The following is a 17,454-nucleotide window of genomic DNA, read 5'->3' as shown; positions in this document are numbered from 1 at the left end:
ATATGTCCATGATGGGACCAATTGGTAATACGTCCCCACTATCCAAATGCAGGCACAAAAACAGATGGCCTAGTTCTTAAAACTTTGTAGAGAAAAAAAATCTTAAGAACCTGATTCAAAACCAATAGAACAAAGAGAAGCTAATAAACAAACCTTAACAAGGAACATTCGAGTCTACTGTTACATATTGAGAGGTTGAAGACAAGATAAATGGGAAGAATTTGGGCAGCCCAGGTAGCTCAGCGGTTTAGCGCCGCCTTCAGCCCAGGGCCTGATCCTGGGGACCTGGGATCGAGTCCCACGTCAGGCTTCCTGCATGGAGCCTGCTTCTCCCTCCGCCTGTGTCTCTGCCTCTCCCTCTCTCTCTCTCTCTCCCTCCCACGTCAGGCTTCCTGCATGGAGCCTGCTTCTCCCTCTGCCTGTGTCTCTGTCTCTCTCTCTCTCTCTGTGTGTCTGTGTGTGTCTCATGAATGAATAAAAAAATAAAATCTTAAAAAAAACTTTTTTAAAAAATGGGAAGAATTCTCCTCAAGTAGGAAGAAAAGGTAAGAAGAGAAAAATAAGTTAAGGCATGCCTGACTGGTATCTTCTCCAGACACTGAGGGTTACATCTCGAGTCTGGAATCTTTGGAATAAGAAAGAGAGTGACTAAAGCAAAAGATGAAACTAATTTTGAACTGCCAAAGTCACATCTAAGGACTAAGCAGAAACTATTCATGGATAGAGGCCTGACCACCTCTGGACTTTTACAGACAGTTTTGCTCTAGGGCTGGGAGCACACTTTTAAGTGTTAAGCTGGGAGATCCAAAAATATTTTTTTAAAAGATTTTACTTATTTATTCATGAGAGGCACAGAGAGAGAGAGAGGTAGAGACATAGGCAGAGGGGGAAGCAGGCTCTCTGCTGGGAGCCTGATATAGGTCTTGATCCTGGGACCCCAGGATCACGACCTGAGTCAAACACTCAACCACTGAGCCACCCAGGAGTCCCTGGGAGATCCAAATTTAAATTTATGCCATTGTGACCTATTTATTTGATTTTTAAAAATAGAAATATAATAAACGTAAGAGGATGAACTTACTATCCTTTAATGGGACGAAGCAGCTGAAGTTACTAGTCTCGGAGGATGAATAACAGCATTTGTATTCCAAACATTCACTCTTGTTATAATCTCGCTGCTCATTGCAAGCCTTCAGCACCTCATTCTCCTTTGGAATGCAAGCTTTTAGAAACAAAATCCAAGAAAAAGAATTCAGTATGGTTAATAAACACTTTCCTTAATTAAATAATGACTGCAAAACAGATAAACAATCAAACTGGTACAGACTAGATGATATATACAAATAGTGATGAATGCTGAAAAAATAAGAGTTAAGCTAAAAACTACCACAAAGTTATTTAACATCACACTTTCAATTCTAGATGAACTGCAGAAAATATAAATTGTTAAGAGGTCATTGGCAAGGTAGTTTTAAAAGGACTATGGATCATAAGCTGAGTAGTAGTGATACAAATCTAACACAGAAGGAGCTAAATAACAATACCAAACGTCCTTAAAACTAACACCTTGTTAAAATATCATATATATCCTCTCACTCAATTTTACTAAGCTACAGAAACTCACTGAATATGTCAACGAAAAGGAATGTAAGTAAAATTCACAGGTTACTGCTAGAGTGTAAGGTTAAGTGGATACTATCGGTTATTGATCTACTTCCTGTGAACACTTACCATATTGGCACTATAGTATTTTTTAAGTCTCTCCCTTTTGGCCTTAAGTTATGACTATCTAATTTTCAGTAGGCAAAAACTTATGGCATGAATACCAAAGTTCATGCAACTGTAATAAATTCATATATATCTGAATCTATAAGACTTGCAAGCTCATAGAGACTTGCAAGCTCAAATAGCTGTTGCTTAAAAAAAATCCTGCTTTATAAGAGAAACAAATGACAACCAAAAAGATACCAAATTTTTATTCAAAAAGAAAACTTCCACATTATGGCTTAAAGCCAGCATAGATTTAATTCAATCTCCAATACCATCAACAACTACAGACTTAGAAAAGTTAATAACTGATGTTTTATGATCACCCCAAAGAATTTTAACATCAGCAAAGAACAGTATCATGGTTACAGGCACATTTTTCTCTCTTGGTATATTTTATTATATCCTCTTTTTTAAAGATTGGCAATTCCTGAAACTAAGGTAAAATAATAGCTACTATTCACTAGGTACATATTTGGTCCAGGTTCCTCACTTTACACGTATTATTTCTAATTTTCACAAAAAAACTCTCTAAGTCGTACAATCCCCATTCTAGAAATAAAGAAATGAAGATCAAAGTAACCTGTGCAAGGCCACAAATTTAATGCATTACCAGTTGGCCTGGATATTCATTTCCCAAACATTTTAGACATGTGACACTTTGGTCTACTTTGTTGTTATATACACTTGGGCAATCTATTCTTCAATTCTGCCAGGCCCACAGTGACTTTCCTCCCCAAGTTGGATACTCATCTGGAATACCATTTTCAGTTCTAGGCACCACACACTCAGAAAAGGGTGACTATAGTCAGGCCTAGTCAGAAACGGTATGGACTTACTGCGTGTTGAATTCTTCACTATTGGCATTGCTCAAAGACCACTTTCCAGGAATGGAAATCATAGAAGAGATTTTAAATCACAGAAGAGACTGGACTGAGTGATCTCTAAGATCTCACCTAATGCTGAGCTTCTGTTGGACTTTATGCCAGATACCAAAATTAACTTTCAGACTTAAATTACTGAGACACCTGCATTCTGAAGAATAAAAAGGGTAGAATACTTTGTATCAGGTTTAAGTATATAATTTTGTCCAAAGAGAGGAGGATTGTGTAACCTCTCAAGATTCCCTGCCAGTCTGTCTCAAGGTTATCACTTTAATGCACAAGAGATAAATCTTTCATGAACAGCCTGATGACAAAACGGCAGGCTTGTGTGTGTGTGTGTGTGTGTGTGTGTGTGTGCACGTGCTTTAAGTGGGAAGAATGTTCCTTTTCAATTATACAGGGGAGGAAAAAATTGGTTAAAAATACTTCACATTTTATGAACTTATAGCTATTCTTTTCAAAGAGATAGCATGTACATTTTATAAATATTTTTTTTTCTTTTTTTTTTTTTTTTTTCTATTTTTTTTTATTGGTGTTCAATTTACTAACATACAGAATACCCAGTGCCCGTCACCCATTCACTTCCACCCCCCGCCCTCCTCCCCTTCTACCACCCCTAGTTCGTTTCCCAGAGTTAGCAGTCTTTACGTTCTGTCTCCCTTTCTGATATTTCCCACACATTTCTTCTCCCTTCCCTTATTTTCCCTTTCACTATTATTTATATTCCCCAAAAGAATGAGAACATATAATGTTTGTCCTTCTCTGACTGACTTACTTCACTCAGCATAATACCCTCCAGTTCCATCCACGTTGAAGCAAATGGTGGGTATTTGTCATTTCTAATAGCTGAGTAATATTCCATTGTATACATAAACCACATCTTCTTTATCCATTCATCTTTCGTTGGACACCGAGGCTCCTTCCACAGTTTGGCTATAGTGGCCATTGCTGCTAGAAACATCGGGGTGCAGGTGTCCCGGCGTTTCATTGCATTTGTATCTTTGGGGTAAATCCCCAACAGTGCAATTGCTGGGTCGTAGGGCAGGTATATTTTTAACTGTTTGAGGAACCTCCACACAGTTTTCCAGAGTGGCTGCACCAGTTCACATTCCCACCAACAGTGTAAGAGGGTTCCCTTTTCTCCGCATCCTCTCCAACATTTGTTGTTTCCTGCCTTGTTAATTTTCCCCATTCTCACTGGTGTGAGGTGGTATCTCATTGTAGTTTTGATTTGTATTTCACTGTTTCTGAAAGATTTGAATCAACCTGGGTCCAATGTTTCTCTTAAAATGGAACAGTCTGATTTTGTTGGGCATCTCATACAATTGATTTTGACTCAACTTACTGCAGCAGGATGAAGGAATATTTTGGAAATGCAGATATTCTTATTTAGACTATTTTTAAAGGCGGCTGCAGTGTTTATATAATGTTATCAGAGACAATTATGGAACAGTTTGTTATCTTCATAAGCTCTAAAGCTTAAATCATCATTTGTTGTCATTTATGACCAATTTTGGCAATCACTAAACCATTTTTTTTAGTTTCACAACATACTACCCCCTCAAATTTCTTGTTTTTAAAAGATTTTATTATTTTTCAAAAACATTTATTTGTTTTAGAGAGAGAGAGTGTGTGCATGAGCAGGGGTGGGGGGGAGGGAGAGAAGCAGACTCCTTGCTGAGTGTGGAGCCCCACAAGAGGCTTGATCTCAAGACCCTGAGATCTTGACCTGAGCTGAAATCAAGAGGCAGACACTTACCCCACTGAGCCACCTAGCACCTCTATTTTTTTTTTACAGTAAATTCTATCGTCTAACATGAGGCTCAAATTTACAACTCCAAAATCAAGAGTCACATGTTCTACCAACTGAGTCAGCCAGGAAACCCTTCAAATTTCTCTTTCTTCACTCAACTTGACCATGGCAGTTTTTAAAATTTATTTAAGGGCCTCATTTGTTTTGCTATTCTCATTTAGAGTGGGTATTATGCCTGTTTTGTACTTGACGAAACGAGTATAGAGAAATATGAAGAGATTTATGCAAGATCATAGAAGAATTAAGTGGTAGAGTCTGAAACTAAACAGTGAATATAATTCTGTGCTTATATATGTACATCAAATTTTGTTAGAATAAATTTTAATGATTTTTAATAAAAGTTTCATCTTTGTAATTCACATGTCAATTTATTTGAAGCTTCTCCTTGAAAGGGCACCACATGCTGTAGAAAATGAAACATGTTTATTTGTGGTTAATAATTCTCAGGGGTCATCATGTGCTTGATAAAAACATTATATCCAGAATCACAAAAAGATGATGTGACTTGAAACCTGAACTTTTTATCATTAAAACAGATGGCAAAACATCTGGTATATTCCGTAATATTAGAGCCACAAAATTCTCTGGTTAATGCTAAAGAAGACATTGATTTCACAGTACTGGGTGAGTGACTAAATTTCAAACAATGCCACTAAGGTAAATTGTGAAAGGTTTAGATATTTGTGAAGGAAGAGTATTTCTATAAAGAATAACAAACATTTATGGATTGTCTTAAGTCATCCTCACAATTCTTTGTGGTAAATATTTTCATTTTAAAGATGAGGACACTGAAGTTCAGAGATGTTATCCTGCCTAAGGCAAAGGGCAGAGTTAGGATTAAAACTCAGGTCTGGGGATGCCTGGGTGGCTCAGTGGTTGAGCATGTCTGCCTTCAGCTCAGGGCCTGATCCCAGGGTCCTGGGATTGAGTTCCGCATCAGGCTCCCTGCATGGACCCTGCTTCTCCCTCTGCCTATATATCTCTGCCTCTCTTTCTGTGGCTCTCATGAATAAATAAATAAAATCTTTTGAAACTCAGGTCTGTCTCACCCCCGTGCCAATGGACCACACTGCCTCCTAAACATTTAACTACTCATTTCAAAACGAGGACATTGAGAGGAAAAAAAAAAATCAAAGAACTTACTTGTTGGAAGGAAAAAATTCAACAGAGTTTCCCATGCAGAATTTTTTTCCAGAGACTGTCCATCAGCATCTTCATTGCTCCACAGAATATATTCACTTGGAGACACAAAACTCAAGAACCCTTAAGAAAAAGTGAAATTATTAATCCCAACATACAAAGCATTGATCACTTTCTATGACCTTTTAATAGTAATTACCCTTTGCTTAATTATGAAAAGTCTAAGAGCTAACAGATATTATACTTAAATCTCATAATAGCTTAGGTACTATTAATAATCAGAATGTGATTCTGTTGTGAAACTGTAAAACTATTAATTTTTTAAAACTTTGTGATTAAAAAAATAATTTTAAAATGCATAAGCCATAGGCTAACACATCTCGTGCTGTAAACTGAATTATAATACTGAACTTGCCCCTCACAAACAGCATTAACACTGAGGCCCAATCAATTAACTACTTGGAAACAGTATGTATCCGAACTAAATTAGATTCCATCACAGAAACTCTTGGCATATATTGATGGTATCTTTATTTACAGACAAAAATCAAGGCCTTAGACATTGTAAAACTCTCCTTATCCTTCTTCCTTAATATTTCCAACAAACTGCTTTTAGTTTTATTTGCATCATTTCCTTTTATATCAGAGGAAAGTATATCCATTTTTGTCTCTGTAGCATGGATTTGTCTATATCATTCAATATTTTTCAACACTATCCTTAATAATTTCACAGTACTTAGGGCACCTGGGTGGCTCAACAGTTGAGCATCTGCTTTTGACTCAGGTCATGATCCCGGGGTCCTGGGATTGAGTCCCACATCAAGCTCCTCGCAAGGAGCCTCCTTCTCCCTCTGCTATGTGTCTGCCCCTCTGTCTCTCATGAATAAATAAATAAAATCTTTTTTAAAAATCCCACAGTATTCCATTATATGGCTCTAATACAACTGAGTTAACCATTCCCACATAGAAAGACATTTCAGTTATTCACAAGATGCTGATATTATGAAAAACACTGCATAGAACTCATAGATACAAAACAACGACGACAACTCATAGAAGAGACTGGTGGTTGCCAGAGGGAGGCGGTGGAGGTAGGTGAAATGGGTTAAAAACATCAAAACATACAAACTTCTAGCTACAAAATAAATAAGTCCTGGGGATGTAATGTATACTATGGTGAATATAGTTAAGAACACCATATTGCATATTTAAAGTTGCTAAGTGAGTAGATCTTAAAAGTTTTCATCAGGGCAGCCTGGGTAGCTCAGCGGTTTAGCGCCACCTTCAGCTCAGGGCGCGATCTTGGAGTCCCAGGATTGAGTCCCACATCGGGCTCCCTGCATGGAGCCTGCTGCTCCCTCTGCCTGTGCCTCTGCCTCTCTCTCTGCTTCTCATGAATAAATAAATAAAATCTTTTTTAAAAAAGTTTTCATCACAAGAAAAAAAATTCTGTAACTATGTATGACAGATGTTAACTAGAGTTATTGTGATCTTTTTGAAATATATACAAATATCTAATCATTATGTTGTATACCTGAAACTAACAATGTTATATATCAATTATACCTCAATAAAAAAAGAAGAAATAAACAACATTGTAATGATTACTACTGGAACTCTGTATTTGCAAATAGCTATGAAAAATTCCTTAAGATAAATAATTAAGGGATGGCTCTTGATTTTGGTCACACTACCCTCTAGCAAGGCTGCTCAAAGGTACACTTCTACCAGTAGTGCAGGCAAATACAAGTTACTTTGCACCCCAGACTTTTTTGTTGTTGTTTGCCAGCTTGATAGCCAAAATAATGGTATTTCTTTTGTTTTACTTTGCACCTTTAGTCATCAGGGAGCTTATATCTTTCATACATTTGTTGTATAATAGAGAACTTAAGCTTTAGTCTACCACATGTGTTACAAATATTTTTCAAGGTAGTCAGCTACCTTTATATTTTTTATGATGTTTTGGGAAGTTCAAAATTTTAGGTGTTTTATGTAATCAAATATATCAATCTCTTCTGTTACTATTTCTGCCTTTTGGGTCATGTTTAGAAAGACATTATAAATTCCAATATTTCCTTCTAACACTTTTATAGCTTCACTTTGGAAATTTAAGTCATTCATCCACTTGGAATATATTTTGAAGTAGGGATGCTTTTTTTTTTTCAGTTGTCCAAATACATTACACCCACCCTTTCCTAATTATGATCTCACCATCATATTCTAAGTCATGAAACAATTATAAATCTGATTCTTGACTTTCTACTCTGTTCCATGAATCTATCTGTTCACGCACCAATACCACCAATAAATGTTATAATTTATCTTACACTGTTATATGTTTTAATAACTGATCTGGCAATCCTTTCATTAGTCTTCATTATCAAACTTTTATTCTTAACTCTGAAGAACATTTTTAGATGAAGCTTAGAATCATTTTGTCAAGTCAAAAAATCTAGCAATATTTTTATTGTAATTATGTTCACTTACTTAATATTCATTAAAAAGTATTTATTATGTGTCTCATGTGCTAAGCATAAATTCAGTTATATGTCAACTCATTTGGAGAGAAGTGATAACTGTACAAAATCTTCTCACCCAATAATAAGTTTGCTTTCTCCACTCATTCAACTCTTTTTTCTCTCTGAGTAAGGTTTATAGTTACATTCATATAGGTCCCATACCTTTCTTACTATGTTTACTCCCTTATATCATATATACTTTGCTATGCAAATATGATCTGTATTGTCACATTTTCTTACTGATTTACTATTGGTATGTAAGAAAGCTATTGATTTTGGTGTATGTATATATATTTTTAAATTTTTATTTATTCTTGAGAGACACAGAGAGCAAGGCAGAGAGAGAAGCAGGCTTCCATCCCAGGACCCCAGGATCATGACCTGAGCCAAAGGCAGACACTCAACCACTGAGCTACCCAGGTGGCCCTGGTTCATGTATATTCTGATTTACTACCTTATTTGACTCATTAGCTCTCCACTGTTCTTCACTTTCATTCCAGATCTATACAATCATATAATCACTAAATATAGATGGTGTTGTCTCCTTTCTTTCCAATACTAACAGTTCATTTCTTTTTTGTCTCACTGTATTGCTAGAACTTCTGAAACTATGGTGAAAAACAGCTATGATAATGGGCATGCTACAGTCAATCCTGACTTTAATGGGAATGCACCAGTGTTTCAGCATTAAGTATAACTTTGACTTCTGGCTTAGGGCAGACATTTTTTATTAAACTAAGGATGCATTCCTCTAGTCCTGATTTACTACAGAGTTTCTGTTGTTATTTTGTGTTACTTTTAAATCAAGAATGGAACTGGGATTTTATCAAATGCTCTTAATATTTACTGCCACAATCATACTTCCCTCTGCCTATTAACTGTTGAATATTAATATATTTCCCAATATTAAAATATTCTTACATTCTTGAAATAAAGCCCATAGTGCTAACACTGTACGTAGGATTTGTGGATCAACATTTCTAAGTGTGCCTGCAATTCCTTTTGTGCTATCTCTCTGTATGTTTTGGTGTGGGGTTTATATTTGCTTCATAAAATAATCTGGGAAGCTTCCCATCCTTTTTTTCTATACTGAAACAATTTAAACAGAACAAGAAATACATGATCCATTAAAGGTTTGGGAAAAGTCATCCATAAATAGTCTGACTGTATTTTGTAGAGAGAATAGTTCCTGAACAGCATTTCACTTCTTCATGTTTTCCTAGGAAATCAGCCACTTACAAAATAATTATTACAATGGAATCATAATAATATCCACTTATAATTTTTAAATCTCCTTTATATCAATGAAAATAACCCTTCTCATTTTAATGAGACCAATTTCCATACACATACACTTGAGTGTGTATTTTCAACCTGTAGAGTACTTTCTTATGATATGAAATGTATTACATGAATATGAACTTTATTATACATGCTAAATCAAGCTACAGGGTGTTATTCAAATGCTCAATATCTTTATTTTTTCTGTCAAGGACTAACAGATATGTATTAGAGTCTCCCACCGTGACTGTGGTTTTTGTCCATTTCTACTTGAATTTCTAAGACCATTTGTTTTATTTTAACATTATGCATAAACATTCATTCATTAAAGTTTTATCTTCACTGTATATTACACATCTTGACAATATTTAAAATAACCCATTTTGTTCTATTTGTTTTTCCTAACTCCTACTCATATATGTATTTAATGACTACTATATTCTAGGTTCTGGGAATACAACAAATCAAATAAGAACCCTGCCTTCCTGGGGCTTACAGTATTGTGGAGCAAACAGACAAAAAATAAGTAAACTAAGAAGTTAAATAATTACCAATTGTAATGAGCTCTGTGAAGAAAGGGGATACCAATACAGTATAAGGTAAGGGACCTACTTTAACTAGAGGATGGCCTGAGATGATATTTAAGTTTCAAAAAAGGATTAGAAGCAGCTGGGCACACCAAGGGCTTAGAAGAGTGCTTCCAGCACTGGGTACAAAAAAATGAGATTAATATTGCCAGGCACACTTCAATAGAGTAGAGGGCTCACTGTTGTACACCATACAGAAAAGAAATCAATTATAAGTGGCTTTGACAGGACCAGAAACTGCCATTTGTTCACTTGGTGCTCCTCCTCTTCCCCAACTGACTGTCCTTGTTGGTGCATCATATGAAGGAAGCATTGGCTGGCAGTATAGCACAACGTGGCTTAAGTTTCCACTCTAGGTTAATTTCTATAGGAGGTTGTACTTTCTGGTGTCCCTCTAGGACAGAGATTGATCCCCAACTCAAAGTACCCTAGTCTCCAGGCCCTACCAGATAGGCTTGGCCTAAGCCTGAGGTCAAACACAGGTTGCTGCAACTTTCCTTAGTAGTGTCTGGCCTGGCCTCCTGTCTATCTTTCAGAAAACCCTCCAAAATTCTGGCATATTGATGGCATATGGCACCCTTCTTCGTTCTTTTGGTTTTCAATCATTATAGATCTTTTGGTCATTTCAATGGACATTTGAAATAGAGGAGGCAATTAAACATTTTACTCAGATAGGCACCATTGGTGACAGCCTGAAACAAAATTCTCCAGCATGTTTTAACCTGCACTCTACCACTGGTTTCTTTCTTCCCTATATTTAAAGATAATTATTTACAAATTATCTTGAGCAGTACTTCCCAAAGTGTGGCATGAGTACCAAAAGTATTACATGAGTTAATTTTAGGAGGAACACAGTTGAATATCTATGTATGTATTTATTTTTTGCTATTTATGTATTTACTTTAAAAGCATAGAAAGAAATATATGATTGTTTCTCTCTTCCTCTTTTTCACTTATATATATATACGTGTGTGTGTGGGTAGATAGATCAATCAATCTAGCATTATCAAAACTACCATGACACCCAACAAGGTTGACATAACTCACCATATGGCAAACCTTTATAAAACTCTCCTTAACATCTCTGTTCTTTCATCCCTGGGAGCAATTCAACTGTACTTTCCTCTCTCCAAAATCTCCCATCAGCCCTCACCCAAGTCTTCTCAGATCTTCCTCTTCACTCTGGTAGACTCCAGACTCTTTCCCCTCCTGCACTGCTTTTCATAGGCAGAATAATTCCATCCTCTCTACCTCTAATTTGCATCTGTACACTCATTAACATGCTCAGCAAACAAAAGATTAGGAGCCAGCTTCCTTAAATGGCAGCAAGAAATGGTAAAGGACCAATTATGTTTCCCCATCACAAAGAATTTTATTTTTTAATTTCTCTGTTATAAAAAAAGACTGAAAATCTAACTACATTTCAGAAAAAAAAAAAAAAACAGACTCAAAGCTGCAGGCTCCACGGGTATAAGACCTGCACAGTCTACAGAGTCTGGCTCTTAGAAGGACCCTACTCATGATTCTGTTATCATCTTGAAATGTATAATAAATTTTGAACAAGGCACCCTGCATTTTCTTTATATGAATTATGCTGTCAGCCCTACTCTGCAGGGAGGTCTCTCAGATTCGAGGAACTGAATTAAAGAGTGAGGACAGAATGGGAACAGTGGCTCATGTTATCACGTTGGAGAAGATTCTGCTGGGGCTTTCATAAGTTGAGGGTCTATCTATGCTGCAGTCTTTCTGGGCTTTGGCCTCAAATAGACCTGAATTTGCATTCTGGCTCTGCCACAGACTAGTCGGGCAGTAAACTTCTCTTTGCCTCACTTTATTCATCTGCAAAATGGGGATAATATTTATTTTGAAGGATTGTAAGGATTAAATGAAGTACAATGTAGAATGAGTAAATATTTTGTCATATGTCTTTCACTGTTTATTTTTATTGCTTAGAATTGTAAATGTAATAACATTACTTTGTTTTCAGGATATTTATTTTTAGAAATAATTCTCTTGATAGCAAATATGATCAGTTTTCCATCTACAATTGTGCTACAGTTTTCTTTTAAAATAAATATATTTATAAAAATAAATAAATAAGTAAATAAATAAATAAATAAATATATTTATGTAAAAAAATAGGCAGTTTAACAAAATATGAAAAACTGGTAACAGTAAGATAACCAAGAGCCAGGCAGGTGTTATACAAATGACTGAGTCAGGAGAAACACTCATCTAGTGAAATCTCAATTTTTAGACAAGGTAACTGCAACCTAAAGAGGTAAAGTGACTCATCAAAGGTCACACAGCAAGTCAGTGGCAGAATCGAAATAACTTGGGTCTCCTAACTCCTAATTCAGAGCTTCTCTAACCATACCACACACACAAATGGTTAAGGCAAGAGCAAGCTTGATACTTAATGAGGTACACAGCAGGTAGCCAGACCATATGCACCGTCTCATTCATTTCCCAAGGATAGGAGATAAGTGAAGTATTCTAATATAATAATAGAGAAACTAGTCTCATGGTTTTGTCCATAGAGCTTTTAAAGCATTCCGAAAATATTACCTATTATTCAATCTTTATTTCTTATTTTATTTTTTAAATCTCCCTGAAAAAATGTGCAATGAGGACTGATTCAATAGGTTACAGAGAATCGGTGGAATAGGTGGGATCAAACTCCCAGTCCTCAATCGGCTAGTCTCCTCATTCTGTATGCCACTAGTCTACATATCTTCTACATAAACAGAACCTGAAAAGCAAAGTGTCTTGGGAGCCCAAATGAAAATACAAAACTAGAGATATCCCAGATCTACCTCAAGTCCCTCAACCTCAAATTCTATTAGTGGCATTAAATCTAAGAGAACTCAGAGAAAAAAAAAAGAGAACTCAGAAGGGTCTGTCTAGTAAGCAGAAGGGGAATTTAGCTCTAAGACCACGTGCCTTGCTTTCACCATAATACTCCAGGCCATGGCCAAATTATTTAAATCTTCAGTGTGTATTAGTTTCCTAGGGTTATTGAAACAAAGCACCATAAATTGGGTGACTTAAACAACAGAAACTTATTGTCTCACAGTTCTGGAGGCTAGAAGTCCAAAATCAAGATGTCAACAGGATTGGTTCCTTCTGAGGGCTGAGAAAAAAAAGCCTCCTTCCTTGGCTTGTAGACAGCTGTCTTCTCCCTGTTCTATTAATTTTGTCTTTCCTTTATGAATGTCTAATTCTGTGTCCCAATTTCCCCTTTTTATAAGGAGACCAATCATACTGAATTAGGGTTCACTTCATTTTAACTTAATTACTTCTATAAAGACCTTTACTCCAAATAGGTCACATTCTGAGGTCCTTTGGTTTAAAATTCCAACTTTTTCTGTGGAAGGGATACAATTTAACCCATAACACAGTGCATTTAAATTAATTAAGTTAAACCATTTAAAATGCAAAATGGTACTTAATCCATCCAGTGTCATATCACCTCCTGGGAATCTGGGAAATCTGACAATATAAAGAATGAATCATGGATTATTTTAGGAGAAAACATGTTAAGCCTATATTGGAAAAAGTCCCCATGGAAATAAAGAAATCACACTGAATAACAGTATTCTTTTTTTGTAAAGAGTTCTACCCAAAATAGAAATAGAAAATGAAGAAATCATGGACTAAGAAAAAATGATGTACAATTTATAGTTTTGTTTTTAACTTACTTTTTCAAAGAATGAAAAAGCTCTCAGTTTGTAAGGCTTTCAAATGTATTTGTAACTAACATTTACAAATACAGTAAAAGTAATTCAGAAATACTCTGGTATTTTAGATGAATAGTAAGAAAAATAAATACGAATAATTTGAAGTAATATGATTTGCAAGCAATCATTTTAAAAGTATCTTGAGATATTTGTGAAAGAACAAAAATCCTATTTTCCCAGCTTATATAAAATAGCTGGAAAAGAATGCATAGCATGTACTTTATTCAGTTTTAAATTTCATCCCTCACCAAAAGTCATAATCCCACAAAGTTACGACATAGTATATACAGGTCTATATTCCATTTACTCACAATGCATCTCCCCACGTTTTGCCCCCTTCTTTGGCTGTGGGAGAACCTTGGTTGAGGGCATAGAAGGCCCTGGAGCAGGCAGGGAAAGAGAAGTCATTGAGATTAGAGGTGGATGGTGGAAGGGCTGAGCTTGAGGCTAGAGTTTGAGGGAGGGAGAAAGACTATGGGAAAGCCAAGGCCTTTATACAGATGAGGAGATAGGATACCATTGAGAGGGAGTTGGAAGGGAGGGTGGGCCATGGGAGGTAAGGTAGAGAAGGTGCTTCTAAAAAGGCCAACTTGGAGCTAAAAAGTGAAGGCTGTGGGGAAAAGAAAAGTACTTGAGTGAGGGGGCAAGACATATTTGGAGAAGAAAGTTGGGAAGACTGAGGAAAGTGAGGCAGCAAGACCACTGAGTAGAAGGAGGAAAAGTCGACTATGGGGAAGAAGAGTGTGCCTTTGAGTGGTGAAGGAGGGGAAAGCTGTGAGTGGGAAGGAGGGCCTTTGGAGGGCTGAAAGAGGCATCTAAGAGGACAGTGAGTGAAGAAGGCCTGGAGAAGGGTAAATAAGGAGCTAAGACAAGGATTTTGACTGAGGCAAGGAAGGGCTTTGTGAAAGTAAGTTAGAGAGAAGACAGCGTGAGGATGAATGAAGGCATTTTCAAAGGAAGATGGAGTGAAGGGAGTTCAGGGCTTTGTGAGATAAAGAAGAAAGGCTTTTGAGTGAGGGAAGAGGATGCCGATAAGGTGAGCAAAGGAAAGTCATTGTGGGGAGGTGAAAAGTGAAAGGACCTTGACTAAAAGTTAAGAACTTTTGAGCAATGATGAGGGAGGGAATACATCTGTGAAGGGAGGTGACAGAGAGAAGGCCTCTGTAAGCACAGAAGAGCACTTCTTTAAGAAAGGAGGTGAAAGTTCAGTATTATGTGAGGAGAGGGAAGTTCCCACTTTGTGAGAGGGCTTGAGGGAACGAGGCCTTTGAGGCAGGAGGTGAAAGAGGAAAGTCAATTGTGAAAGTAGAGGAGGCAGGGAAGGCAAACCATAAAAGAAGGAAAGGCCTTGGTGTGGGCGAAGTGAGCAAGGAAAGGTCTCTGTGAAGGGAGGTGATGGAGAAAGGAATTTGAGAGGTGAGGTAAGGGGGTTTAGTAAAATGAGGTTAGAGGTAGAAGAACTTTAAGAGAGGGGAAATGGAGGCTAGTACTTTGATTTTTGCATGTTGACCTTGTACCCTGCAACTCTGCAGAATCTGCAAGATCAACATGCAAATATCAATTGTTTTTCTATACGCCAGCAATGAACAATCGAAAAAGGAAATCAACAAAATAGTTCCATTTACAATAGCATTCAAAAGAACAAAATATCTAGGAATAAAATTTAACCAAGGAGGTTAAAGACTTGTACCCTGAAAACTACAAAGCACTGCTAAAATAAATTAAGAGAGACATAAATAGATGGAAAGACATCTCATATCCATGGACTGAAAGACTTAATACTGTTAAGATGGCAAGATGCCCAAACTGATCTACAGATTCATTGCAATTTCTATCAAAACTTTAGTGGCTTTTTTGCATAAATGGAAAAGCTGATTCTCAAATGTATATGGAATTACAAAGGGTCTTGAATGCTCAAAACCTAATGAATAAAGAACAAAACCGGATAACTCACATGTCCCAATTATTCAACTTGCTATAAAGTTACAGTAATCAAAAAAAGGATGGTACTGGCACAGGGATAGATACACAGATCAGCAGAACAGAACTTAGGAGTCCAGAAATAAACCCATACATCTATGGCCAACTAATTTTCAACAAGGATGCCAAGACCTTTCAATGGGGAACAAATGGTCTCTTCATCAAATGGTGCTGAGACAACTGGATATCCACATGTAGAATGAAGTAGGATCCCTAACACACACCATATACAAAAATCCATTCAACGGGATGAGCACTGGGTGTTATTCTGTATGTTGGCAAATTGAACACCAATAAAAAATAAATTTATTATTAAAAAAAATCAATTCAGGGGATCCCTGGGTGGCGCAGCAGTTTAGCGCCTGCCTTTGGCCCAGGGTGCGATCCTGGAGACCCGGGATCGAGTCCCACGTCGGGCTCCCAGTGCAAGGAGCCTGCTTCTCCCTCTGCCTGTGTCTCTACCTCTCTCTCTCTCTGTGTGTGACTATCATAAATAAATAAAAATTTTTAAAAAATCAATTCAGAATGCATCAACAGCTGCGCAGCCCGGGTGGCTCAGCAGGTTAGCACCGCTTTCAGCGCAGGGCGTGATCCTGGAGACCCAGGATGGAGTCCCACGTCGGGCTCTCTGCCTGGAGCCTGCTTCTCCCTCTGCCTGTGTCTCTGCCTTTCTCTCTGTCTGTGTCTCTCCCATGAATAAGTAAATAAAAATCTTTAAAACAAACAAAAAAAATGCATCAACAACCTAAATAGAAAAGCTAAAACCAAAACATTTTTTTAAAAATTTAAAATTTTAAAAAATAAAATAAAACCAAAAACTACTTTAGAGAAATCATAGGAATAAATCTTTCTGGCTTTGGATTTGGCAATGGATTCTTAGATAGGACACCAAAAGCACAAGTGACAAAATAAAAAAATTCAAAAACCAGATAAATTGCATTTCCTCAAATTAAAAACTCTTTTTTAAAAGACTCTATTTTATTTATTCATGAGAGACACAGAGAGAGAGAGAGGCAGAGATGCAGGCAGAGGGAGAAGCAGGCCCCGTGCAGGGAGCCCGATGTGGGACTCGATCCCAGGTCTCCAGTATCAGGCTCTGGGCTGAAGGCGGCCCTAAACCGCTGAGCCACCTGGGCTGCCTCAAATTAAAAACTTTTGTGCATGAAAAAAAAAGATTATCAAGAAAGTAAAAAAGACAACCTACAGAATGGGAGACAATATGTAAAAATCATACATCCAAAATACATAAATAACTGTTACAACTCAATAACAAAACCACATACAATCCAGTTAAAAAATGGTCAAAGAACTTGAACAGCCATTTCTCTAAAGAAGCATACAAACGCCCAAAAAGCACATGAAAAGATACTCAGTATCAGTAGTCTTTATAGAAACTAATGAAATCCACTATAAGGTACCACTTCTATCCATTAGGATGGTGATGATCAAAAAGGGAGTGGTAACAAATGCTGGGAAATTAGGACCCTCCCACATTGTTAGTGGGAATGTAAAATGGTTCGATTACTTTGTGAAACAATTTGGGGCTTCGTCAAAAAATTCAACATGGGATTCCCCTATGATCCAGCAGTCCGACTCCTAGGTATACGCCTAAGCGAATTCACATCACATTGACACAAAAACTTGTACATGAATATTCACAGCAATATTATTCATAATAGCCAACACCTGGAAATAACCCAAATGCCCATCAGATGATAAATGGATAAACAAAACGCGGTATAT

General features: G+C 36.9%; 1 protein-coding gene across 1 annotated transcript in view; it reads right to left on the bottom strand.

The window, feature by feature from the left end:
- The window catches only part of FMR1NB (FMR1 neighbor), a 34,300-nt gene that overhangs the window by 15,923 nt on the left and 923 nt on the right, over positions 1-17,454 (bottom strand). The window contains exons 2-3 of the mRNA XM_038586628.1: positions 5,608-5,727; positions 1,082-1,222 (exon numbers count right to left, since the gene is read on the bottom strand). Coding sequence (XP_038442556.1) covers positions 1,082-1,222; positions 5,608-5,727 — 261 coding nt within the window. The remainder of the gene's footprint in view (positions 1-1,081; positions 1,223-5,607; positions 5,728-17,454) is intronic.

The sequence above is a fragment of the Canis lupus genome, chromosome X, assembly GCF_011100685.1.
Source record: "Canis lupus familiaris isolate Mischka breed German Shepherd chromosome X, alternate assembly UU_Cfam_GSD_1.0, whole genome shotgun sequence".
Taxonomy (NCBI): domain Eukaryota; kingdom Metazoa; phylum Chordata; class Mammalia; order Carnivora; family Canidae; genus Canis; species Canis lupus.
Note: the sequence above shows the minus strand (reverse complement) of the source record. Positions and strands in the feature narration are given on the sequence as shown.